This window comes from Anolis sagrei, chromosome 2 (genome assembly GCF_037176765.1).
Source record: "Anolis sagrei isolate rAnoSag1 chromosome 2, rAnoSag1.mat, whole genome shotgun sequence".
Lineage (NCBI taxonomy): Eukaryota > Metazoa > Chordata > Lepidosauria > Squamata > Dactyloidae > Anolis > Anolis sagrei.
Window position 1 is genome coordinate 73,006,762 of NC_090022.1, and position 27,947 is coordinate 73,034,708.

General features: G+C 44.9%; 1 protein-coding gene across 1 annotated transcript in view; it reads right to left on the minus strand.

The window, feature by feature from the left end:
* IFRD2 (interferon related developmental regulator 2) overlaps nt 1-27,603 on the minus strand; it is a 31,925-nt gene extending 4,322 nt beyond the window's left edge. The window contains exons 1-8 of the mRNA XM_060765767.2: nt 27,422-27,603; nt 8,553-8,669; nt 7,368-7,452; nt 4,796-4,920; nt 1,994-2,151; nt 1,804-1,854; nt 1,204-1,385; nt 847-952 (exon numbers count right to left, since the gene is read on the minus strand). Coding sequence (XP_060621750.1) covers nt 847-952; nt 1,204-1,385; nt 1,804-1,854; nt 1,994-2,151; nt 4,796-4,920; nt 7,368-7,452; nt 8,553-8,669; nt 27,422-27,467 — 870 coding nt within the window. The 5' untranslated portion in view covers nt 27,468-27,603. The remainder of the gene's footprint in view (nt 1-846; nt 953-1,203; nt 1,386-1,803; nt 1,855-1,993; nt 2,152-4,795; nt 4,921-7,367; nt 7,453-8,552; nt 8,670-27,421) is intronic.
* Nucleotides 27,604-27,947: the final 344 nt, after the last annotated feature.

The following is a 27,947-nucleotide window of genomic DNA, read 5'->3' on the forward strand; positions in this document are numbered from 1 at the left end:
AGGGAACGCCCGAATGTTTTACCATCCTGTGGGAGGTTTCTCTCATTTCCCTGAATGAGAAGCTGGATAGGAGCTCACCCCGCTCCCCGGATTCAATCCGCCGACCTTACAGTCAGCAGTCTTGCCAGCACAAGGGTTTAACCCATTGCACCACTTGGGGATCCCTCTAATGCAGTAAACTGATGAAATCCACACCAACTTGGTTACTGGGTTGCTGTGAGTTTTTTGGGCTGTATGGTCATGTTCCAGAAGCATTCTCTCCTGCGAGGAAAAAGGATATTTTGTATCCTTAATCTACTGACTGGCTATGGTAGAGTGATTTTTTGCAAAAAAACCCAACAAAATGTGAACAGTGCTGGCATTTAATAAGAAGTGGAAGTAATTTAAGAGCAGTCTTTGACTATTATCAAGCTAAAGGGGACCTCAATGATTACCATTATAATCTCTCAATTAATTAATAAAGGCAGAAGGGGGGGGGGGGGAACAGGAACAACTTGTTCCTGGATGACAATGATCCCAAAACAACCTTGACAACAACCTTGACAACTCCACTCAGTATTCCAATTTATTGGAAAGGGATGTAAGAGCTTTCTTGCTAGTTCAAATCCAAATATTCATCCAGCCCAGCAACCCGTGTCCCACACAGGCTACTCAGATAAACTTCCTAAGGAATTTTCCTATTGTTGCATCCAAGCAGCATCTAAGTGTGGCATTCAATGACATACTTTCCCTGAACAATAATGGGGTGGGTAGGTGGTATGGGGTATGTTCCTGCAAAGCAATCAGAAATGGCCATTAATGGAAAGTGTGTATGCTTATACAAGAATCAGAAGGGTAGTGTTGTACCTCCATATCTCGGGCCAGTTCAAACAGAAGTGCAATTGTTTCCCCCGCAACAATCCGAAGGTTGACGTTATCACTGGACAGCATCAGAGGCAACTTAGGTAAGTGACTGCAGAAGGGGAGAAGAGAGAGGTAGAGGGAAGGTTGACAGTTTTAACAAAATAAACCTTCAAAGGTCCATGCTGTGAGGAATCTGCTTCCCTACCTCAAGTGTCCTGGCTATTTATGTTCTCAAAGAGCCAGAGAGCCATGGCAATTGTGGGCTGCCTAGATTAAAGCACTAGATATATGGCTTGTATCACCTCTCACAGTGAGTAGAGGATGATCCAGAAACCCTGCTTGGCAAGACAGATCGCTTACTTGTCCAGGATCTTCTTGATCTGGGTACTTGGGCAGATGGTAAGGAGCAGGGACCAAGACTGGAGTGCACTACAATGCAGGTTCTGGAGCAGAGGGCTGTGGTGGGAGGGCACGAGGCTGGCATCTGTGCTGCAGGACGTACCAAATATACCCTCCAGGCAGGCAAGGCAGGAAACCAGATCCTGAAAAAAGAAACAAAAACAAAATGAACGATGAATAGTATGGATGAAATTAAGACAGAAGAGAGTCTCTAATTAATCTGTTATACAAATTGTGCCATGGTAAATATGATTTATTCTATTTTATTATAGGAGTTCGTGGTGGTTTATGTAGAATGGAACTTCCAAATATTTTGTGTTTGTGACACATCTTTTTAGATATGCATCATTTCATCTACTCAAGGCATGTCTAGACAGCAAAACCGAGCCTTTTACAGAAGCCATTAGGTATTTAGTTGTTTAAGAGAACTAGAAAATGCCTAAATTCAATTCCCTTAAAGAATAAAGAACACCCCAGCCCTGCTCACATGCTTAATTTTAGTACTAGAGAACAGTTATTTCTTTTAGGCTTAGTAGCTCACAAAATCTCTGCATTATTTACCTCCATGTCGGCAGCAGCGATATAGCAGCACATCCCCAGAGCCGTGGCACACTAAGAGAGAGAGAGAGAGAAAGGGCAAATAATTGGCGTGGTCATTCTGAGCAACTACTTTGAATATTTTATCCCATCCCACAAGTGCTCCCACACATTGAGGTTCACTTCCAAGACAGAAGGAAAAGGCTGTACTCACACTTTGTCGTGCGATTGGGCTGGCCGAGGAGTCAGTCAGGATAGTGATGAGTAAAGGCTTGAGGCTGCGAAACACCTCCTCCCCTTCAGGTCCTGATCCCATTTGAAGGCACAGTAGTGTGAGAACAGTAGCAGCAAGGGACTGCTCCTCCCCTTTACCTGTGAGGAAAAAGAGACACAGTTGTGTCACAAAATGTACAAGTGACACTAGAAACATATATGACAATCCATCCTCTACATTTGTGTGTTTTGCTGATTTGATTATTCATGGATTTGATTGCTATGTCTTCTCTTCTTGGAATCACTATGTCCTCCAACATGATTCTGTGGTCAGTTGACCACAGAGTTGCGCCAGAGGACCTAGAGACAACACTTCTCTAGACATCTGTAGGTCCTCCACTGCAACTGCATGGCCAACATCCAGCAGAAGTTCACCATAAAGTTGTACTGGAAGACCTAGGGATTCTTAGAAAGGTGCTATCTTAAATAAAAATGGTGCTTTTTGATTTCCCACTTTTACAGAGGTTCTGTACTGAAGAGTTGGGTCTACTGCAGTACTGAGCATGGTGTCATAATGAGTTTATGGATTGTGCAGAGACCAGCAGCTCACTAAGTGTTTTGTGTTTATTATTATTTATATTGTCTTTCCTGTTGTAAGCCGTTTCGAGTCCCCTTGGGGAGAGGGGGCAGGATATAAATAAAGCATCATCACCATCATGTGGTATTCTTTAGACTCTGGCAGAGCAGAATCTTTCACAGGACTCTAAGGTGATGTCAGATAAAAATGAGGCTACAGGATATAAAGGGCCGGCTTCAGCACAGCAGGTTAATCATCAGCTACAACTGCAGTAAACCTTGCCAATCAAAAGGTTGACAGTTCAAAGCTGGTTCAGGGTGAGCTCCTGACTTTCAGCCCAGCTCCCCTGCCAATCTAGCAGATTGAAAATAGCAATGTGAGTAGATGAATAGGAACTGCATTAAGTGGTGAGGTATTTTAGGCACAGAGTTTCAGAGCAAAGTTTATGAACAAAGAAAGCTTTTTGACAAGTAGATGGAGTGACAGCACCCCCCTGTGGCCGGAACTGAACACAGCCCCCCAAAAATGCCGAATGATGAGGAAGCGCCTAAAATATACCTCTATTTGTTGTCTGTCTTGTAATTGTATAATCAGCATTGAATGTTTGCCATATATGTGTTCTGTGATCTGCCCTAAGTCTCCTTTGGGGTGAGAAGGGCAAAATATAAGAACTGTAAGTAAATAAATAAATACACCAACAACACAGCTAAAAAGCTGGCTGTTTGGAGGATTTCTAAATGGCTGCCAGGCCAAACCCAAAGGGTTCTGAGCTAACCAATGGCTCTTCCTCATCCTGGAGAGAAGTGACTAGTGGGGTGCTACAGGGGTGTCCTGGTCCCAATGCTATCCAACATCTTTATCCATGAACTGGACGATAGAATAGAAGGCATGCTTACTAATAATACCAAACTGGGAGGGATAGCTAACACCCCAGAGGACAGAATCAGAATCCAAAATGACCTTAAAAGATTGGAGAATTGGGCCAAAGCTAACAACATGAGTTTTAAAAGGGATAAATGCAAGCTATAACATCTATGTAGGAAAGATGAAATGAACAAAAATAGGATAGGTGATTCTTGGCTTGAAATCCATATGTGTGAAAAGGACCTAGGGCTCTTAGTAGACCGAAAGCCAAACATATGTCAACAGTATGATGTAGCAACCCAAAAAGCCACCACAAATCTGGGCTGCATTAACAACAATATAGTGTCCAGATTAAGGGAAACAATACAACACTTTGTTCTACTTTGGTCAGATCTCATCTGGAATCCTGTTGTACAAGTCTGAGATTCAAGAAGGATATTGACAAGATGGAACATGTCCAGAGAAAAATGACCAAAATTAATACAGCTCTGGAAACCAAGCCTTATGGGGAATGACTAAAGGAGTTGGGAATGTTTAACTTGGAAACCAAAAGACTGAGAGGCGATATGATAATAATCTTTAAATATCTGAAGGAGCGTCTTGTGGAAAATGAAGTGATTTTGTTTTCTGCTATTCCAGAGACTAGGACAAGAAACAAATTATAAGAAAAGAGAGTTCATCTACGCATTCGGAAGATCTTCTATACTTCAAGCACTGTCCAACAATGGAATAGACTGCCTCAGAGTTTGGTGGAGAGGTTGAATGGAGTCTTTCAGGAGCTCTTTAGTTGTTTATTCATGCAAGGCAAGCGGTTGAACAAGATGGCTTTCCAAAACTATTATTCTATGTCTCAAATATCATAAAAACAGGACAATCTCAAAGGCTGGAAAGACCTTTGAGAAAAATGGAAGCTGACCATGACATATCTGAATAGAGAATCAGTAATATAGAGGAGCTTCATTAGGAATGTAGGTTTACTATGAACAAGGATAGATAAATAGGCTTAAAGGCTTCAAAGTGTTTCACTGTTGGAAGTCATGGTGAAGGGTGCACGCATGTGGGGAAGATGTTTTATTTTGTGTGGGATAGGGGTTTTGGGATGAGTTATGGTCTGCTGTATGTAATATGTCGTGTGTTGGTTCTTTGAAAGTTATGGAAAAATTGAATAGAAAGCTTAGACTGAAAATAGTGGATAATATGTAGAAATAGCAAGTCTATATGTTTTAAGTAACTGATAATAATATGTACTCAATCTCAAAATTAACTGGTTGATTGACTATATCTGTTATGATTTGCTTTTCTGTTATGTACCATAAATAAAATAAACAGTTTATTTAAAAAAAAAAGGCTGGAAAGACCTACCTTTCTTCAGGCACTTCTCTAAAGAATCAGTGAGGGTGAGCCTTCGTTCCAACAGGAAGTCAAAGAGTGTCTTGGAGGAGAATGCTATCCGTAGGCTCTCAAGAGCAATTTGTCGGGTCTTGGCGCTAGAAAGGTGTTAAGAAGGAGAGATGAAAGGTCACAGTCTGGCAACATTACCCTGGCAGTCCCCTCACCTCAAGTATTATAACACCAAAAATAGCAGGTGCGTCTAACTATGCACATTTACATTGAGTTCCTCTTCTGAACTATTTTAGTATTGTGAATAGTTATATTATATCGTGAATAGCTGAATTATATTGCAACATTCACTTTTTGTTTTTAATTGTATTGTTTTTTAAAAAACATTTTAGCTGCTTTAAGATCTAATTTCGGGAGAAAAGAAAGATACAAACACAAATAATTCTGTTCCTGCTGATAATAATGATAATACTTAATAACAGGTAGTATGCTTCCCCCTGTCCCAAAATCCCAAAATCATCATCATCATCATAGATTGTAGAAGCCAAGAGAACATGAGATCTATTTATTTATTTATTTACTCCATTTCTATCCCCATTCTATGTATGTATTATTTGGCAGAACAGCCAGAATTGTACAAAATACGATTTTTTTTTTGGTGTCACTGATGGGAGACCTTATGCATAAATCATCAGTTCTCATAGAACACAAAGCCCATAACTTTGTGGATTTGTATTGGATTGCAACACAACAATCAAGTTTTGTATTTGGTATCAGATGCTAAACTCAGCACTGATCCAGTACACTGGTTAATATGCACGTCACTTTATAATTTTAGCTATTACAGGGATCCAGGTCCAATGCGGTTTTTATTTGAACTTATACAAGGATGCAATTTTATATTTTATGTAATCCACCAGAGAATATATCAGGGTTTCATATCCTAATGCCACGATGAATCATATATCTAAATACATATCATGAAGCTGTACGGATTGGTACAGAGGCTTCAACTCTGACCCCTCCCTTCCAAATCCATTGATGTCCTTGATGCCCTCGTGGAACAAAGCAAGAACACTTGAAAGAACAAAAGGCAACACAGAATCATCCAGCTGACAAACCGCAGGGACTTGCATGCAAAGACAGGGAGCCCAACAGGGACTAAGATTTTCCCCAGGCATGAAGAACCTCAGGTTACACAAAGAATCGTGAGACAAGAAGAGACGAATAAATGAAGGAGACAGGCAGAGAATGAAACATGGTTTAAAAAATACCCTAAAACGATGGTTCAAAAGTTCACTCTGAATGAGCAGGCTGCATGCCCAAAAGACCAACAGCAAATCACACTGTGCAATCAGGACCAACGCCAAGGCTTCTATGCACTTTTGCCGGGTTCTTCTCAATGGAACTGCAACCCACCTACCTCAGTCTGATGCTGCTGGTGAAGGCCAAAAAGAATTAAAGCAGTGTTTCTCAACCTGGTGATTGGGACCCTTGGGGGGTCGCGAGGGGGAGAGAAGAGTCGCCAAAGACCATAAAAAACATAGTATTTTCTGTTGGTCATGGGGGTTCGGTGTGGGAAGTTTGGCCCAATTCTATCATTGGTGAGGTTCTGAATGCTCTTTGATTGTAGGTGCACTATAAATCCCAGCAACTACAACTCCCAAATGTCACAGTCTATTTTCCTCAAACTCCATTAGTGTTCACATTTGGACATATTGAGTATTTGTGCCAAGTTTGGTCCAGATCCATAATTGTTTGAGTCCACAGTGCTTTCTGGACATAGGTGAACTACAACTCCAAAACTCAAGGTCAATGTCCACCAAACCATTCTAGTATTTTTTGTTGGTCATGGGGGTTGGTCATGCCAAGTTTGGTTCAGTTCAAAATACTCTTTGATTCTAGGTGAACTATAAATCCCAGCAACTACAACTCCCAAATGACAAAATCAATCACCCTCCCCCCAAACCCCCCCATCAGTATTCAGATTTGGGCGTATTGGGTATTTGTGCCAAATTTGGTCCAGTGAATGAACCTACATCCTGCATATCTGATATTTACATTATGATTCATAACAGTAGCAAAGTTACAGTAGTAATGACAATAATTTTATGGTTGGGGGTCACCACAACATGAGAAACGGTATTAAGAGGTCGCGGCAGGTTGGGTTGAGAATCACTGGACTAAAGTGTGTGTCTGCAGCTTTATGTTGCCTGTTGACTTATGGCAGCTCCATGAGTCTGATAATGTTTTTTTTAGGAAAGGAATATAGTGGGCCTTCTTTATCTACTCCATGGATAACAAAATTGGTGGATGTTCAAATCCTATTATATACAAAGCTGTAGTAAAATGACATTTCTAATATAAAATAGCAAAAGCAAGGTTTGCTTTACGGAATTTCATGTTTAATATTTTCAAGCTGTGTGCAAGGGAATCTGTGGATACAGAAGCAATGGATACTTAGGGCTAACTGTACTAAAAGCAAGGAACTATATTCTCCAAATGAGGATCTTTATCCAGCCTATTAATATGGAACAGTCATGGAGGAGCAGGGATACCAGAACCCAATCTGAGAAGAGTAGATGGGCCTCACCTTTTATCCATCACATTGTCGATACATTCCTTCAGTTTATCTTCCACCTCCTCTTGCTGTGCCTGCTCATCCACCACCTCTCCCCCTGTAACAAGCAGAAGAGGAGGGAAAGTGTTAAAGCCATATCTGAGAGACCCACCCTGTGGCCAGCTGATCCTCCACTCCTACAACAATCAGAACAAGGGCAGCAAGCAAGTGCCTGATGGCAAGGCTGCAAAAGGATCCTTTATACTCGTGTCTCAACAGAGTTTTTGTTCAGTGCACTTTTGGCAATTCTGGAGATAGGAATTGTTCTGGCAGCTGTTGTTAGCTCAACAGCGCTAGTCCAGATGAAGTTATATTGTAATGAATGAAGTTTTAATAAAAGCACAGAACCCTTTTATATTTTGAATCCTTTGGCTAAAAGCCACTTCTGATGACCGCTTTGGTGGAAGGGCGTGAGGTAAAACAAATAATAATAATAATAATAATAATAATAATAATACTTTATTTATACCCCGCCACCATCTCCCCAAGGGGATTCGGGGTGGCTTACATGAGGCTAAGCCCAACAACATACCAGTAAAACAAAACAGCAAGCAAATAAAACAGCACAATTAATATAGCTTACATATAAACAATACCACACAGAGTTGAAAACCTTATGGCCGGGCCAGATGTAATAAATTAAATTTTTTAAAATAAGCACAAAGTCTCAGAGGTGTGTTTTGTCTATGGTCATATGGTAGAGCGGCATCTATAACACACTAAAACACTTAATTTCAATTCAAATATAGCCAATCATTATCCGGTGCCAGGTTGTTATGTTTTGTGAGATTGGTGAATTATGACACTATTGGCCAATGCAAACCTATGAGTCATTCGCAACCCCAAAAAACTAACTCTGGTAAATATTCCCTTGTTTGGTTGCCTGAAGTCAGAAATTCTAATGAGCCTAAACACACAGTGGAATTTTCTTCTTGAAATCTTTATAAAAGTGCCTCCCACTCCTCCTTCTTTTTGATGACTACCAGGCCTTCCTTCTCAGTTCCCTCCATGCATTCACACTCCTACATACTATTTTTTTAAAAATGGTTGCTTTTCTGAATTGCTTAATGTGGATCATCCAAACATACATACATAGTGCAACTGAAATACTGTTGACATCAACATCTATTTCTGGTGCTATGGCTGACTCGCACCTACCTGGTACCTCCTCAGCCACGCTGGTGCCCTCACTGGCACTGCTGTAGTGACTCAGGACTTCGCTGGCTGCCTCGTCGTCACTGGCTGCGGACTCCATCTTGGCATTGCTGCGAGCTCCTTACAAAAAAAAAAATGGCCAAAGAGGTCAGAAGTGGCTGCATGATCAACTATATAAGGCACCTACTGGGTTGAATATTTCCGCCATGCAAACACTACGTGAATAAAGAAAAGCTTCCTTTTCCTCTTACCGGTGATTAAGGACAAGCTGTTGTTGCTGTTGTGTGCCTTGAAGTGGTTTCTGATGTATGGCAACCGTAAGGTGACCCTATCACAGGGTTCATAGGGGGTTGCCTTTGCCTTCCTCTGAGGCTGAGAGAATATGACTTGCTCAAGGTCACCTTGTAGGCTTCCATGGCCAAATGGGAATTTGAATCCTTGTCTTCAGCTCTAGTCCAACTCTGAAACCATGACACCATGCTGGTTTTTATAATGACAATTACACGCAACTATGTGCCGAGCTGTAACTTATAATGCACAAAAGACATTGTAATGTAGTACTTTGAGCACTGGAGTATGACTCTGGAGATCATGGTTTGACTCCTTGCTCAGCTATGGATAATGTTGGGCAAGTCACTTTCTCTCAGGCCCAGAGGAAAGCAAAGGCAAATTCCCTCTGAACAAATAAAGCCAAGAAATACCTGTGACAGGTTAGTTTTAGGGTTGCTATAAGTTAAAATGGCTTGAAGGCACAAAAAGGGACTTATCACAGTATATAATCTTTTGTGAATTTTAATTATTATTTATGGATGTGTTACCACTTGACAAATTGGCTGGCCAAGTCAAGCCAAAGAATGAAAAGAATTTTACCATACTTGATAAGAAACCCAAGGAAAACAGAAAATTATGAATTTTCCTAAATTTAATGAAAAAGCCAGGAAGAAACAGGAATATTATCCTCCACATCATTTCATAGGATGCTCTGAACCCATCCAAGGTCCACTTTCAAATGCACATGGCAACTAATGTGCCCTTAAAAACCCTTCTTACTACTTATTGCATGTACATCTTTGGGTGAGCTGTGGATAGAGCTCATCCTTCTTGTCTCACAATAACCCTGTGAAGCAGATCAGGGCAGGAAAGTGAGTTTCATAAGTGAACTTGAATCTGGATTTCCCAAATTCCAGTCTGGCACTCTAATAACTGGAGCCCCTAGTGGCGCAATGAGTTATTTTATTTATTTATTTATTTATTTATTTATTTATTATTTGAACTTATATGCCGCCACTCCCCTGGGGCTCGGAGCGGCTTACAAGAACAGGCTAAAATCTAACACAATTTAAACCCGTATCAGTCAGCGGTTCAAATCTGAGGAGAGCGGGGACATGAGAGAAGCCTCCCATAGGATGGTAAAACACCAAACACTCGGCCGTCCCTCTGGGCAACGTGCTTGCAGATGACCAATTCTCTCACACCAGAAGCAACTTGCAGTTTCTCAAGTCGCTTCTGACACGAAAAAACAAAACCCAAACTCTAATAACTACATCACACTAGTAGAAAAATACAAAGAACAAAGCAAATCCTGCACTGAGATAGAATGGTTTATTGGAGGGTCGATACACTACCTAACAGTTAAACATTTCCCTTACTTCGTTTGAGTGTAGAATTCATCCCAAAGAGGAAAGCTGGCTTCTTCACTAGCATCTGCCATGCTTCTCTTCTGGTTTTTGGAAACCAAGCCAAGATATTTACCTCACTTCCTAAGATCCACCAAGCAGTGACCTTGCCTAACAGCTGGATGCCATATAAAGCATGAATGATCGAGACAGCCAGGGCAGCTCTGTGCAAAGAAGACTCTTGCAAAAAGCAAGGGTAGTGGGAGAAACACAGCCAGCTGGCAGGGAGTGTGGTGGGGAATGCCAGCTTCTACTCACCTAAAACAAGAAGAGTTATTCAGCCTTTTCATATCCTAAAATACTTTTTAGAAGCACAGGACAGCAATCAGCTTGCTACTGCCTTGGTTGAAATGAGGAGTGTCAGTTCAGACTTACCCTTCTGATAAATATTCAAGGTCTGGCCCAGCAGATAAGAGCACTATATGGAAAAGGGAGGGTAACTCTTGAATCTTTTCCTACTTTCAGTCCTAGCATATTTACCTGGCATTGTCTGGGTCAGGCATTTGTAATGGTATTTATTAGAAAATATTCATTGTGTGTGTGTGTGTGTGTGTGTCAGGAGCATCTTGAGAAACTGCAAGTCGCTTCTGGTGTGAGAGAATTGGCTGTCTACAAGGACATTGCCCAGTGGACACCTGGATATTTTACTATCCTGTGGGAGACTTATCTCATGAATAATCACATTCATAAAATGTGCTAACTCCCATCATCCCCATCCTTCCTAGCAAAGTGGTAAAGATATTGGGAGATTTATCCTGGCCAGGTAGTCTGAGCTGCCTGATCAGTTAGGAGAGCCACACCTTCAGTTGTAGGTGGAAATCACATGGCTGTTTGAATGTGGCTTGACTAGAGCTCCCATCATCCCTTATTAGCACCCCCCCCCCCCCCAAGCTCTGCTGGTATTATAAGTTGGATTATGATGGGTATCAAGTTTGGTCTGACCCATCAAGCTATGTAGGAGCCTCTGCAGATCAAACCAACTAACCAACAAACATACATTCTTTGACTTTTATCAAATATTCCACCCCTCCCAAAGTACAGTTATTTTAGGGGATCTCTAGGTCCTCCAATGCTATGGTCCTATCACAAGTATACTTGAAATATAGAGCTCGCTATTATCCAGGGTTTTAGGTATCCCCCAGAAAGTCATAGTAGGGACATAGAGGACGCGTGGCTCGAGAGCAGTACGTGTGAAAAAGATCCTGGAGTCCTCATGGAAAACAAGTTAAACATGAGCCAACAATGTGATGCGGCAGCAAAAAAGCCAATGGGATTTTGGCCTGCATCAATAGGAGTATAGTGTCTAGATCAAGGGAAGTCATGCTACCCCCCTATTCTGCCTTGGTTAGACCACACCTGGAATACTGTGTCCAATTCTGGCATCACAATGGAAGGGAGATGTTGACAAGCTGGAATGTGTCCATAGAAGGGTGATTAAAATGATCAAGGGGCTGGAGAACAAGCCCTACGAGGAGTGACTTAAAGAGCTGGCCATGTTTAGCCTGAAGAAGAGAAGGCTGAGAGCAGACATGATAGCCATGTATAAATATGTGAGAGGAAGTCATAGGGAGGAGGGAGCAAACTTGTTTTCTGCTGCCCTGGAGACTAGGACGCGGAACAATAGCTTCAAACAACAAGAAAGGAGATTCCATCTGAACATTAGGAAGAACTGTGAGAGCTGTTCAGCAGTGGAACTCTCTGCCCCAGAGTGTGGTGGAGGCGCCTTCTTTGGAGGCTTTTAAACAGAGGCTGGATGGCCATCTGTCGGGGGTGCTTTGATTGCAATTTTCCTGCTTCTTGGCAGGGGGTTGGACTGGATGACCCACAAGGTCTCTTCTAACTCTATGATTCTATGAACACTTCAAATCTGCAAAAGTCAACTCTGCAAATGTAGAGGATCAACTGCTGATTTCCACTGAATGAGGGATAAAACCCAATCTTCTTAGAAAATTGATTACACTGTTTTTTGTCACTAAAAGGACAGCTTTATGGTGTACCTTGTTTCAGACACACCCAGACTTTGCTTTGTGACGGGGAGCCCTGCTTGTTTCTGCAGGAGCAAATATCATCCTCACCACATAAACTATTCTGAGGGCTCTAGAAAACACATTTCAAAAATCCCAGGCTAGAGCTAATATGTGCAAAGGCAACCCTCTTTTGTCTGCAGGTGGGAAAGAAGTTGCCACCAATGATGTCATTAATATGAAAAGTTAAACAGAAATGGGGCCTGTAAATATCCTTGTTTAACTTTGTCAACATGACCCTGCAATCCCTGGAACAGACAGCTGAACAGGGGGACAAAACTTTAGCCGGGAAACAGGCTGATGTCTCAATCAGGTGCACTGTAGTTTTACAAACCTTTAGCCTTCTCTACCAAAGAGTGTTGGTGCCTCACCAAAATGCAAATTCTAGGATTCCACAGCATTGAGCCATGGCAATCAAAGTGGTGTCAAACTGCATTAATTCTACGCTGTAAATGCACCTAAGGTTTTAGTATCCACCTCTCAAGAAGCTTGATCACAGCAGACTCTTCCATCGACTGGTTCCTGAGAGGCACAAAACCCCCCAAGAATTGCATGCGGAAGCAGCTCAAGCACACTCAGCGGCCTGGAAGCGTGTGTCTCCTTAGCTAACCCCACGCAGAAGCAAGGAGGAAAGGATATCTGGGAAGGATATCTGACTTCCGGTTCCGGCATGGTGGAGGACAGCTGGAAACCGCAGAAGCTGCACCACCTAACCTTCCGAAAATCCGAAGGAATCCGGACCATCCCCTCACCAATTCATCTACAAATTGAGGGGTGAGAGACCCTGAGCTATAGGCCCCTCAGAGAGGGCGCGGAGCTGGGAAGCGGAGCTGGGCAGAGCGAGGAGGAAGGCTGTAGCAAGGGGGAAGGAGAAGGAGGAGTGGCAGCCATTACCTGCGGCCTCGCGCTCTTGGCGTTCTCGGCGTTCTCGGCGCTCCCCGCGGCTTTTCGGCGGTCGGCTGGCAAAACCATCGTAAAGCCGCCGCCGCTGCCGCGGCTGCCGCTGCCGTTGCAGCCGCCAGGTTTCCATCGGCTCCCTGCCCTGTTCCATCGGCTCTGCTCCCCCCCAGCTTGGCCGCCGCCGCCGAGCCTCCTCAGCTTCCGCCAAATCGCCATCCTCTCGAGCGTTGTTGGGTCCCGCTCCTGCTGGGCGACTGGGCGGCCATCCGCGGCCATCACCGGATCGCCGGACCGCCGCGGCCTCCAGATCCATCTTCAGCGCCGGGCCGCCGTCAGGCCACCGTCATCAGGCCGACGCTGCCGAGGCCGCCATTATCGCCGGGCCGCGAATCCGGGCCATCACTGGGCCGTTGCTGCCAACGCTGCCAACGCCAGGAAGGGGTTGGTGCCACCCCACAGGAGCCCTTGGACTGCGCCGCCGTTGGACTGCGACCTCCAAGCGAGGGCCGCCCCCTGCGGGAGTTGAATCACCGCTAGGCCGCTAGGCCGCCGGACCTTCAGCATCTCCTTACAGAGTTGCGGCCGCTGCACTCCACCTCCGGCGAGCCGCTATCGGCTAGCTGCCTGTGCCGCTGGGCCGACATTGCTGCCGTCCGGACGAGACCACTCCATCTCGAGGGAGAGGCCGAACAATCGCCAGACCTGCCGCAGCCATCACGACTGGGGGCCGCCACCATCTTCCATCAGGCGACAGTCGCTCCCAGATAGTGGCCATCACCAGCTGCCGCTGCCGCGGCAGGCCTTTGTGTCCATCAGGCCTGCCACTGAGTCACGGCCTCCATCGCTGCCATTTTCCATCAGGGCAAAGCGATAAAGGATTTTGACTGTGTCTGTGCAGGCCCTCTGCGCTGGTTTCTCTGTGTAGTCCTCTTTGAGTCATTGTGTGCTGACTTTCTTGTGCAGACCTCTGCGTAGTTTCCTGTGCTGGCCTTATGTAGATTTTTGTGTAGACCTTGTGTAGACCTCTAAGCCAGCCTTGTATTGATACATACTGGATGAGAGTTGATTGACCATCTGTGCTGCCCCACCCCCGAGTTACCAACTCCGGAAGCCTATCCGCTGGCTTACAATCCGTCTAGATACTCTGGGGTCATGGCAATATTTAATTAATTTACCACCACTACCACCCACAAAAGGGAGTGTATAATACCAACCAGTCCATTCCTGGCAGTCATTGCTGTCATCTGCCATCTGTAATAGGATAGAGCACTTAGGCGCCAGCCATCGATTGCCAGATTGCACCAGCACTTACGCCCCTTCCCCGTCCCTCTGTGCCGCACTTTATTATCACTAAGTAGAGCACTTTAGACCTAGCATTTTATTGAGATCTGCACTTTATTAATGTGCCTTTAGACCTTGCACTTTATTAATGTGCCTTTGTGTATGTGTGCTGCTGCTAACTAATTACGATCGTTACGATTACTGACGAATTGCTCCAAATTCCAAGCACTTTACGAACTGTCCCATTGTAGTAGTCGGAACATCAATTACCATCTGTTTTGCTGCTACCCATGTGGTCCCCTGCCCCCATTTGTGTATTGCTCCTGTTGCTTTTTTGTAGCGGAGGGGGCAGAAGGGGGGGTGTTCTGGAGCCTGTGATTGAAGATGTGGTGGGGAGGGGGGAGGAGGGGGAGGAGGGATGTTGGCAAGAACCTATAAGTCTAACAACAAGTATAGGAGGAAGGGATCGTATGGCTCGGAATTGCGGCATGGAGGGGGGGAGGTGTTCCACTAGCCGAGGGGCCCCCATAGAGGTCGTGGTGGGAAGGAGGAGATGCGGGAGAAGGAGACCTCGAATTCGGCTCAATTCGGACCGCTTATCTAAATTGACTATTCCCAATCGGTCTCCTAAGGTAAATTGGTGTAACCAGGTGAGCGGGCCCTCTGGCTTGAAGGTGGTGTTGTTGAACGCCAGGTCTGTCAACGGAAAGACATCTTGGATCCAGGATTTAATCCTGGAGGAGCGGGCAGATCTGGCGTGTATCACGGAGACCTGGCTGGATGAAGCGGGGGGCGTAAACCTCTCCCAGCTCTGTCCTCCAGGTTTCTCCGTGCAACACCAACCAAGGGCCGGAGGACGGGGAGGCGGTGTCGCAGTGGTCTATAGAGATTCCATCCATCTAACCAGGAGCCCCATCCCGCAGACCACAAATTTTGAATGCGTCCACCTGAGGGTGGGTGACCGGGACAGAATAGGGATTCTGCTAGTGTACCGTCCACCTCGCTGCACTACAGTCTCCCTACCTGAGCTAGCGGGGGTGGTCTCGAGCCTGGCGGTGGAGTCCCAACGGCTTCTTGTGCTGGGGGACTTCAACATCCACGCCGAGGCAACCCTCACAGGTGCGGCTCAGGACTTCATGTCCGCCATGGCAACCATGGGGCTGTCCCAACAAATAACTGGCCCCACCCACTGTGCTGGACACACATTGGACTTGGTTTTCTGTCAGGGATGGGAGCAGAGTGGCGGTGTGGAGGAGTTGTCCATCTCTCCGTTGCCATGGTCCGACCACTTCCTGATTAGATTTAGGCTCACTGCGCCCCCTAACCTCCGCAAGGGTGGAGGACCCATTAGGATGGTCCGCCCCAGGAGGCTAATGGATCCGAGTGGATTCCTGACGGCTCTTGGGGAGTTTCCCGCCACCGCGGTAGGTGATCATGTCGAGGCCTTGGTCGCTCTCTGGAATGGGGAGATGACCAGGGCTATTGACAAGATCGCTCCGGAACGTCCCCTCTCGAGTAACCGAGCTAAACCAGCCCCTTGGTTTACTGAGGAGCTGGCAGCGATGAAGCGAAAGAAGAGGGTTCTAGAGAGCGTGTGGCGCTCAGACCCAAGCGAGCCAAACCGAACACGGTTTGTGTCCTTTTTAAGGGCATATGCCGCGGCAATAAAAGCCGCAAAGAAAACTTTCTTTGCGGCCACTATTGCGTCTGCAAAAAACCGTCCGGCGGAGTTGTTTCGGGTTGTCAGAGGTCTTTTAACTCCCCCTACTTCAGGTGGGAGCCCTGACAACTCGGCAGCGTGCTGTGAAGCATTTGCTCGGTTCTTTGCAGACAAAGTCGCTTTGATCCGCTCTGGGCTGGACGCCACATTAGATGCAGTCTCTGTGGATGTGACACAAGCACCTGCTTGTCCGATTTTGTTGGATTCTTTTCAGTTTGTGAAACCCGAGGATGTGGACAAGATACTTGGAGGAATGAGACCCACCACGTCCATCCTAGACCCCTGCCCATCCTGGCTTCTGAAGGAGGCCAGAGGGGGATTGGCCGAGTGGGTAACGGTGGTGGTTAATGCCTCCCTTCGGGAAGGCAAGATTCCAGCGAGCCTAAAACAGGCTGTTGTAAAGCCGCTGTTGAAGAAACCATCACTCGACCCCACTAAATTGGACAACTTTCGGCCTGTTTCCAATCTTCCCTTCTTGGGCAAAGTCATGGAAAGCGTGGTGGCCTCACAACTCCAGGTATTCTTGAGACACGGATAATCTGGATCCGGCACAGTCTGGTTTCAGACCGGGACATGGTACCGAGACGGTCTTGGTCGCCTTAGTCGATGATCTGCGCCGGGAGCTAGACAGGGGGAGTGTGTCCCTGTTGGTGCTCCTGGACCTCTCAGCGGCCTTCGATACCGTTGACCACGGTATTCTTCTGGGGCGCCTTGCAGAGATGGGTCTTGGGGGCACTGCTTTGCAGTGGCTCCTGTCATTTCTGGAGGGTCGTACTCAGAAGGTGTTGCTGGGGGACTCCTGTTCAGCGCCACAGCCGTTGATCTGTGGCGTTCCTCAGGGTTCCATCTTGTCCCCCTTGCTGTTTAACATCTACATGAAGCCGCTGGGTGAGATCATCCGGAGTTTCGGGGTGCGGTGTCACCTGTACGCAGATGATGTCCAACTCTGTCACTCCTTCCCACCTGCTACTAAGGAGGCCGTCGAAGTCCTGAACCGGTGCCTGGCCGCTGTAATGGTCTGGATGAGGGCGAACAAACTGAAACTAAATCCAGACAAGACAGAGGTACTCCTGGTCAGTCGCAAGGCCGAACAGGGTATAGGGTTACAGCCTGTGCTGGACGGGGTCGCACTCCCCTTGAAGGCGCAGGTTCGCAGCTTGGGTGTGACCCTGGACTCATCGCTGAGCCTGGAGCCTCAGGTTTCAGCGGTGACCAGGGGAGCATTTGCACAGCTTAGGCTCGTGCGCCAGCTGCGCCCGTATCTTGGGAAGTCTGACTTGGCCACGGTGGTACACGCTTTGGTCACATCCCGCCTCGACTACTGCAACGCTCTCTACGTGGGGCTGCCCTTGAAGACGGCCCGGAAGCTTCAGCTAGTCCAACGCGCGGCAGCCATGTTGTTAACGGGAGCTGGACGCAGAGAGCATACAACGCCCCTGCTGTCCCAGCTCCACTGGCTGCCGATTCGCTACCGGGCCCAATTTAAGGTGCTGGTGTTATCCTACAAAGCCCTGAACGGTTCCGGCCCAAAATACCTTGCAGACCGCATCTCGGCCTATGAGCCCACGAGGGCCTTGAGATCATCCGGGGAGGCCCTTCTCTCGGTCCCGCCTGCCTCACAGGCACGTCTGGCGGGGACGAGAGAGCGGGCCTTCTCGGTGGTGGCCCCCCGGCTGTGGAACACCCTCCCTGTTGAAGTTAGACAGGCACCCTCCTTGATGGCCTTTCGTAGGGGCCTGAAAACATGGCTCTTCGAGCAGGCCTTCAACTGAGTATATCCTGAAACGACTCTGGAATGAACTAGGACTTTGAATTTGGCTATGACCCCAGGACTTGACGAAGCGGATTTTTAGTATAAGTATATGTTATGTTTGTATTGTCTGGTCTGTATTGTCGGAATTCATTGTACACTGTTCTTTTATGTTGCTGTTCACCGCCCCGAGTCGCCCTCGGGCTGAGAGGGGCGGTCAATAAATGCAAAAAATAAATAATAAATAAATAAATAAATAAATAAGGCATCCAAGCTGCTAGGCCAAGCCTGCCTTCCCCTGCTATACTTGGAGAGAATGTGATAAATCAGGTGATAGGTAGTCCAAAGGCACCGCTGGGGGTTACTCCTCAACAAGTAAGATATAACTACAGTACAATGTCATAGCTACTATACAAGATATCAGTGATGAAGAATATGGGTGCATCTCCACTGTAGGATTAATGTAGTTCAACACCACTTTAATTGCCATGGCTCAATGCTATGGGAGCTGTAGTTCTGGCAAGGCCTTTAGCCTTCTCTGCCAGTGAATGCTGGTGCCTCACTAAACTACAACTCCCAGGCAGTTAAAGGTGGTGTCAAACTGCATTAATTCTACACTGGAGAGATGTGCTCCTTCCAGTTAAACATCCCTCTTCATCAAGTTGGAAAGAGAAGTCAAGTTAACAACTGTATTTAGATTGTATGGTAACTATTATATCTAGCAGCTAATATTCTGATCATACAGCAGTTAACAATTCAACTGCCACTCTCTTGAAGGAAAGTGTTGTGCAATCCAAAAACAAAATATAGATCCCAAACAAGTATACTTAATAATTGCCTTAATCAATTTCCTCTCTCTCATATAAGAGAACCTCAAAATGATTTTGGGGTGAACAATGCATTGGGTCCAGGGGCCCCACTCTGACCTTATGAGAATCTTCAAGGGCTGCACAAAGTGCCAAAATTCATCAGCCAGAACAAGAAATAGTTGGAAGTCTAATTCTTTGGCTCTTCCACACTACAGAATTATAGTGATATTATTCCGCTTTAACAGCCAAGGCTCCAATCTAAGCAAATTCTGGGATTCATAATTTTGTGAGGAACAGGCTGATGATCTCTTTTCTGAAATTCCAAAATCACATTTTTCCCCCCAGATGGGTGGCTGGGATAGTAACACTTTTCCTTTTCTCTTGGTTCAATGTACAAAAACTTTGTTTTATACACAACGTTATTTTAAAAAACCTGCATGAAATTACCTTCTTGCTATGTGTATAAGGTAAATATGAACATAAATGAATGTTGTGTTTAGATTTATGTCCCATTGCCAAGATCATTATATATGTATACACAGGGTGGGCCAAAAGTCACAAAGGGGTTTCAATATTTACAAAAACCTTTATTTTTTGTTTGTAATTTACAGCACCACACACAGTAAATAGGCAATAAAATTACATTACATATACAGTATTTTAAAAAATCAAAAAGTTATTAAAACATAAGATGTCTTTGTGTCTTTTGGCTCACCCTGTACAGTTGCAAATATTCTGAAATCCAAAGTATATTTGGTCCCAAGCATTTTGGATAAAGGATAATCAACTTGGACTTAGAATTTCCAACAAGGGGCTTTTCTAACATCTGACCAGACTACAAGTCCCAGGATTCCACGAGATGTCATCATGGTTGATAGAAGTTGAATCAGTGTTGTGACTATGTCAAATGAAAGCACATTGGCTTTAAAAAATACATATTAGCACAGAATTCTTGTGATCTATTTTAAAAGATGAACTGATTATTTCAGAAGAGCATTTTATGCCCTCCTCGTTTTCTGGGAGGAAAAAACCAGGATGGTGTGAGGAATTTGGAGCCAAGGCCTTAGAAAAGTAGTCTTTTTTTTTGGGGGGGGGGGGGGGGGGAACCAAACCAGCAGTGAAACAGGATTAGAAAAGCCAAATACAATTTAATGGCGTAATATTAGAAAATGTTGACCATTTCCGTTACCTTGGCAGCCACCTATCTACAAAAGTCAACATTGACACTGAAATACAACACCGCCTGAGCTCTGCAAGTGCAGCGTTTTTTCGAATGAAGCAGAGAGACCAGGACATCCGTAGAGAGAACAAGGTGCTTGTTTATAAAGCTACTTTTCTCCCAACCCTGTTATAGGCCTGTGAAACATGGACTCTTTGCAGACTTCCAATAAACTCCTGGAACGATTCCATCAGCATTGCCTCAGAATAATCCTGCAAATCTCTTGGAAGACAGGTGGACCAATGTCAGCGTGTTGGAAGAAGTGAAGACCACCAGCATTGAAGTGATGGTCCTTCACTATCAAATCTGCTAGACTGGCCACATTGTCTGGGTGCCAGATCACCAACTCCCAAAGCAGTTACTATATTCCCAACTAAAGAACAGGAAATGTAATGCTGATGGACAGGAAAAGAGATTTAAAGATGGGCTTAAAGCCAACCTTTAAAACTGTGGCATAGACAAAAAGAACTGGGAAGCCCTGGCCCTTGAGCGCTCTAACTGGAGGTCAGCTGTGACCAGCAGTGTTGCAAAATTCGAAGAGGCACGAATGGAGGGCGAAAGGGAGAAACGTGCCAAGAGGAAGGCGTGTCAAGTCAACCGAGACTGCCTTCCGCCCGGAAACCGATATCCTCACTGTGGGAAAACATGCAGATCAAGAAGAGGACTCCACAGCCACCGACGGACCCATCGCCAAGACGCTACACTTGGAGGATCATCATCCACGGACTACGAGGGATCCAAATGTGTAGAAAAAAGATGAAAAATAATTTATCCCCTGCTTGCAATCAACAAGCTTGAATACAACTTGGCTGGGATGAGCAATCGGCACCACTAAATGCTGTAGCGAGGGGTGGTAAAGTAGGCAGCATTGAGGGAATGCCGTTCACGGGTTAACAGGCTCCTGGCTACATGCCAAATGCAAGGAAAAGGCTGCACTGACGGAGGGAGACAGATGAAAGCATATTGCTGAGTTCACACAGCAAACAGGGCTCCATGGTGGCGCCATGCAGTACAAAGGAAGACGGAGAAGTGACCACTTGGCACCTGATCCCATTGGAGTTGTTCATCACCATGAGAGTGATGTGGGCATCTTACAGTCCATAAGAAAATGGCAGGGCAAAGTGTTTCCCCCTTCACAACTGGCTTACAAGGAGATCGTTAAAACGAGAGGGCTAGCAGCACACATGTGTGAACTTTAGCACAATGAACTGTCTGAGGTTGTGTTTATTTTGGGCACTTGCACACTGGCCTTCTACAGAGATACCAGAAGAACAGGACGTTGAGTTCTGCAACGCTGCAAACAGGCACAACTTATGTGCCATCCAGTGTGCATCTACATGTGTGCGTGTTATCTTGAAGTCACCTGTCTACTTATGGCAACCCCATGGTTTTCTTAGGCAGGGAATATCCGAGAGATGGTTTGGCATTTCCTTCCTTTGAAACATAGCCTGCAACACTGTGTTTTTATGGTGGTCTCCCATATATGTACTAACCAGACTGACACTGTTTAGCTTCCTAGATCAGATGGTACCTGGTACCTTTTAGGGTATTTCACTCTGGGAGCTCCACCTTAAAACATACTTCACTCCCTGTTAAATGCCAGATCAAGGGAGCCAGCAATGACTCCAAAAAATGAAAGCAAAATGTAACTTAAAGGTCAGCCTGGCTTCTGCATCCTCCTCTGATTTCAAACAGTTTCAAAGATCCAGCCTGACAAAAGAGTTTGCATGGATGTAGAAATACCTTTCAGGATTGTTGAGAGGGTAGTGTGGATGAGGAGAGCCATATATGCCATCTTGAACTCACTGGTTGAAAGGGAATACCTGACAAACTACATCTCGCCTTATAAATCACCGAGGAAGCCCTGCTCTTGGTCCCACCTCCATCTCAAGCATGGTTGGTGAGAATGAGAAAGGAAGCCTTCTCCGGAACGAGAGAGGGGGCCTTCTCCGTGACAGCCCCTTGCCTCTGGAACTCCCTTCCCAAAGATATAAAAATAGCCCCTTCCCTCCTCTCCTTTAAAAAACTTAAAAAATGCATGTATGCACTTTAGCTTATGGAGAGGAGGATTAGAACATTTTAAGATATAATCTCACACAGAAGCCAGTAAACCACCCTGGCTCTGCAGGCTTCTATAATTTTAATGCATTTTAGCTGTTTAAATTTTATTATGGTTTAAAAGTTTAATTTAATATATTTATTTAATTAATTACGTCTTCATTTATCTTTGGTTCTGGCTACCAGTATTAAAAAAATCTAAAATTACAACAGCACAACAACAGAGAGGAAACAAACAAGGACATCTAATCACATCTCAACAAAATATTGCTCCAGGCACTGTCAGGCCATTATATGCTAATCAAGGTGGCCAGTTGAAACATTCACACCTAGCTCCAGCAGACAAGAGTCCTTTGTCCCATCCTGGTCATTTCACAGATATATAAACCCTTTTTCCTAGTTCCAACAGACCTCACTACCTCTGAGGATACTTGCCATAGATGCAAGCGAAACGTCAGGAGAGAATGCCTCTAGACCATGGCCATTTAGCCCGAAAAAACCTACAACAACCCCATCTAACTTACATATGCCTCCATCATCTGCATGGGAGTGAGACAACAGGAAGCAAGAGAAATCTACCTCTCAGAAGGGGAATTCACTGCTAAAAGAGTTATCATGGGAAAAAGGTGAATGTACTGAAGCTTTCTCACCAATCTTCATTTTTAAAAAAATCCAATTCTCATAGGGACAGAAAGTGAGGTGAATTATTCTGAACAGGGGTAGAAGCAGCAAAAAACCCACTACAAAGTGTACTCACCCTTCCCTATTCTATCCAAAGTATGTTTGTGTGTGCGTGCGGCTGGAATTACAGTTTTTAAAAATGTACTTACATATAGATTTAACTTAAGAGCAAACCTGCTATCTTGTTCGTAACTTGGGGACTGTATTTTTTCAATTCTAAGACACACGTTTCTCCTTATGTAAATATCTCTAAAATTGGGTACATCTAAGAATCACAGGTCTATCTGATGTATTTTTGTTGGTGGAGGTGGCATTAGGGAACGTCTTGCAATCAATGGCCTCTTAAGTAATATGGTATATAAACCTGAGTAGACAAAGAAGGGTGATGAAAAATCAATTTGAACAACTAACAATCTGTGACAAAAAGAAATAACATTTGGCAAGTGGGAGGAAATTCAGAAAGGAGTTATATTGAGCACACTGACAGTACACGAGAGGAGAATCAGATGATGGTTCTTAGATTTCTGTCAAAAAATTGTTTTATTAACTTATTAATTCCTCAGCTAGAAATCAGAATGTGTCCCACTAGTACTCTAAGAATGAAGTTGTTGTGTTGTGCCTCTGAGACATTTCTGACTTATGATGACCCTAATACAACCCTATCACAAGGTTTTATTAGCAAATTTTATTTGTTGCCTTTCTCTGAGGCTGAGATAATGTGACTTGCCCAAGGCCACCTAATACTGCAACTTTTATCTTGCATAGTGCTAGCCGCCTTGAGTCCCCACGGGGGTATAAATAAATATAGTCATTAATAATAATAATAATAATAATAGACAACTGCAGATTTGAAGCCTAATATCTAGAGTTATAATCTGACATTCACACTACCACACGTCATGCTGGCTCGCTAAAAATGAAATTAGATTTAGCACAAAAACATGAGATGCCTAATATATAAAATGTGTAAAACAACAAATACTAGATGGAATGAAACAAACAACACATTTAACATCAGCAAGAAAGCAATAGCTATACAAATGCACAAGCCAGTAGTAAAACAACAATGCAGTTTTGAATACCCACAGCATAAATTCATCCAACTAAAACTCTAAGGAAGTAGCCAACAAAACAGAACAATGTACTTAATGGGGGCATGGGTAAATAAATGTGTTTATTACCTAGTGCAAACACCCAGAACAACACATTCCAGGCATATGTACTTATCCTGAACTCTCCACAACCAGATTGCCAAAATATAAGACTTGAGTGGGATACAGGAATCTGGAGTAGGGTCTTCCCTGGAGATCCAGGAACATATGAAAGTAGGTGTTCCATGAGAAGCCTATTTGACCTTTCAAATTCTTCTGCAAAAACAGAAAGAACCAGCGGAGTTGACGCAGAACTAACAAGACATATTTTACTATCACCTCTTTCCAGTCAGCAGCATTATCTGCAATAATGTGAACCGGTGGAAGTTTCCAGGTGGCCTTAAAAGACAACAGCCCGACGCGCACAGTATTGTACTTAAATCTAGATCAAATTTACTAGGGCACAGATAACTGGCTATCATAAATCTAAAAAGCTTCAATAGCCATGTTTCTAGAAGAATGACCAGCTTAATTGCTCTTCCTCCAAAACCATTGTTTGAAAATGAACCTATCCATGTGTTATGCACACAAAGTACGCATGGGACATTCCAGATGATGGGCTTTGAAGACAACATAAACAGCATCAGCTAGGTGGTTTTTTTTAAAAGAGTCAACTGCCACCACAACTTTCCAGATGACACCATAGTCAAGTAATAATAAACTATGGGTTTTGACAGCAGGCCAGTTTGTTTTCCAAAAGCCTGCCTGAGAGTTCTACAACACACCAGTGAGTAAACAGGTGCTCACCAAACAGGTGCTGACGCCAAAAAATAAGCACAAAACCAAAGAGGTATTGTGTTCCCAGCTGTGTTCTTGGTGCCAAATATATAACGTTCACCTTCATTTTTCTCTCTGAAGTTGCATCTATTACAGGGGAAGTCTTTAGTATAGATTAAATCACAACTCTCAGGATTTCATAGCACTGAGCCATGGCAGTTAAAGTGGTGTCAAACTGCATTGATTATACTGTGTGGATGCATCAGCAATCTCCATTATGTGGTGAATGCCATTTCAACATCATGTTGGTCTTGACAAATAAGCAAATATCTTCAATAGTTTTCCTGTTCAATGAAAATGTATTGTAGGATTAAAAAAAATCTATTACACAGTTGGATAGTTCAGGTATTTTAGAAGTGTAAAAAATGAAAATTGGGTCACAAGAAGGTGACTGTCTTCATGTCTTCCATATCTATGTGCAGTTCTGCCAAGACTTCAATTCTTGGAAAGTCCTACACACTAAAAACTTAAATTGATTTTTTAGAAAAAGCTTTATTTTTCATCAATTAAAAAAATGGATTTGGATAATAGAAGGTGCAATTTTCACTTTCTGTGACCTAGTTATTGCTGAGTTCCAGCACAAGTATTTTATGGCAATGCTGCTTCCAGCTGTAGGGAGGGCTTCACATGACTCAAATGAGTTATTTATTGACATGTTAAGTTTATTTTCCTTCACATGGAGGGAACTGTTTGGCCTTGAGGTGGATATCCAGCCATAGGGAATCTTACCTGCAGTGTGAAGTGATAACTGTGAGAACAAAGAGGTTTTCCATCTTGGGAAAAGCTATGACTGTGATAGCAATCATTTCATCTGAAACCTCTTTTCAAATTATTTGTCCAACAATAAGACAAATGGCCTCAGATGGGTAACATATGGTTAGTCTTTCCACTCACAAGTGGAAAAGCAGTGTATTGTAATGGCAACTTAGGATTTCCTCACTACACTCAGTTTAGCACCTGTGGAGCTAAGAAAAGTTATGTTTTGGACTTCAACTCTCAGAATCCCTTAGCCTGGTTCATGGAGCCTAGAAGCTGTGATCCAAAGAGAGCAAGTTCTCCATTTTTTACTATCCTTTGAAATCAACAGGCCTCATTCGGCATATCATACAGTACAATCAGAAGCATTTCATCTGTTTCAAGAAATGTTTCTGTATAGACAACACCTCTCCAGGAATCTCTATGTCTCCTGGTGCATCTGTACCAGGCATTGGGCTCTCCAGGTGTTTTGGACTTCAACTCCTGCAATTCCTAACAGGGTTCATTCTTGATCTACATTGTGGAAGTTGGTTACAGAGTCACACCGGAGGACCTAGAGAAGCAGTTTTCAACCTGTGGATCCCCAGATGTTTTGGCCTTTAGCTGCCAGAAATCCCAACAGCTGGTAAACTGGCTGGGATTTCTAGGAGTTGTAGGCCACTAATCTAGAGATTCCTTGAGGGAACATAACCGAACCCATAAATAATCAAAGCTGCAAATGTGAAATTCGCTAACGTGCAGGGCTGACTGTAGCCAAATTTACACAGGCACAATGCCCACGCTATACCTACATGGTGGGTTCCTGCTGTACAGTTCCACAGAAGAAAGCAAAAGGAGGACAAAGACTATGTCCCCAGAGAATGCTTAAAACTAAGATTTTGACTATATATATATATAGAGAGAGAGAGAGAGAGAGAGAGAGACAGAATATATACACACACACATACACACACACATATTCAAAAAACAAGCCACTGGTAAGGTTTGAAGAGCATCTACAGAGGCCACCACAACCTCCTTACAACTCTCTTTGAGGTCAAATGCTGCATTTCTTGCCGGTTGGGGGCTCTTCACAAGGAAAGGACCCCTCATGGGGGGTGTTTACTTGTGAAGCTCTCATCCAACTTTCACTCCATACAAATAAGTGGATTGGAGGAGGGGACCCCCAAGTGGCATGGTCTTATATGAAGGTTGTTGATTTCCTAAGCCAGTTAAGACTTGGAGAAATTACCACCAGCCTTCTGTATCCATGGAGATACAGCTTGAAAAAAACACCAAAGAGCAAAGTTTTGCCATTTTATGTAGGGTGATCCCAAAGTAACGGAGGGGTCAAAATATTTACTACGCTGTGAGTATTGAACACCAATGATGAGATTCGATTGTTCACACATGACATTAATACATTCCCTATATACAGGGAGTCCCCGAGTTATAGACACCTGACTTACAAATTGTTCATAGTTAAGGAGGGGGGGTGAGACAACAGGAAGGGGGAGAAATCTTCCCCAGAGAAGGGAAATTCCCTCCTGAAAGAAGAAGTGTCTCCACTGAAGCTTTCTCACTGACCCTTGTTTCCACAACAAGCCACATTTTCCAAAAGCCAGTCCTCACAGGGGCAGAAAGTGAGGTGACATCTTCTGGACAGGGGTACAGACAGCAACACAAACACCATATGGTAAGGCTATCCAAAGCTTATCTATCTATCTATCTATCTATCTATCTATCTGGCTGGAGTTACACTTTAAAAAATGTTCCTGTTCCCACTTACACACAGATCAAACCTAAGAACAAATCCACAGACCCTATTTTGTTTATAACCTGTGGGGTGCCTATATACCAGGCCTGGGCCAACTTGGGCCGTCTGGGTGGTTTGGGCTTCGACTCCCACCATTCCTAACAGCCTCAGGCCCCTTCCTTTTCCCCCTCGGCCGCTTAAAGGGGCCTGAGGCTGTTAGGAATGGTGGGAGTCGAAGCCCAAACCACCCAGACGGCCCAAGTTGGCCCAGGCCTGGTCTACACGTTGGAATTAACGCAGTTTGACACCGCGTCAGCTGCTAGGGAAGCTTGTACCTCGGCCTCCCCTGCGGGGCCCGTCTCGGCGTCGCGCTCGCGGCATGGCCGGCTATCAGGAGGCGGCCTCTCTTCGCGGGGCTGACTGGACCAGGAACCACGCTGCCACCATCTTCCTTCCTGTCTTTTCCCTCCCTTAGTCGCCGGATCGCGCTCTTCCCCCGCCGAGCCGGTGCCGCAGCGCCCTCTGGGAAATGAAGTCCTGGCCGGCCGCCGCCGCTCAGGCAAAGTGCTTTGTGACAGCGACGCACCCGGACTACGAGGCCCATGATGCTCCGCGCGACGCCCCTCCAAGGGCCTGCCGGGAAACGTAGGACGCTGACTGAAGCCACGCTGGACGTATTGGGCAGGAGGCGAGGATGGACTACGATTCCCAGAAGAGGAGGCGATTTGGCGCCTCGCCAGTTGAACCAGCCGGATCGAAGAAGCGCGCTACGTCACAGGCGCGCCTCCTTTGAGCTGAGCGCGGGAACAGAAGGAGGCCCCCGCCCTCTGGAGGACAAAGCGCGCCACTGCAGGCGCTGAT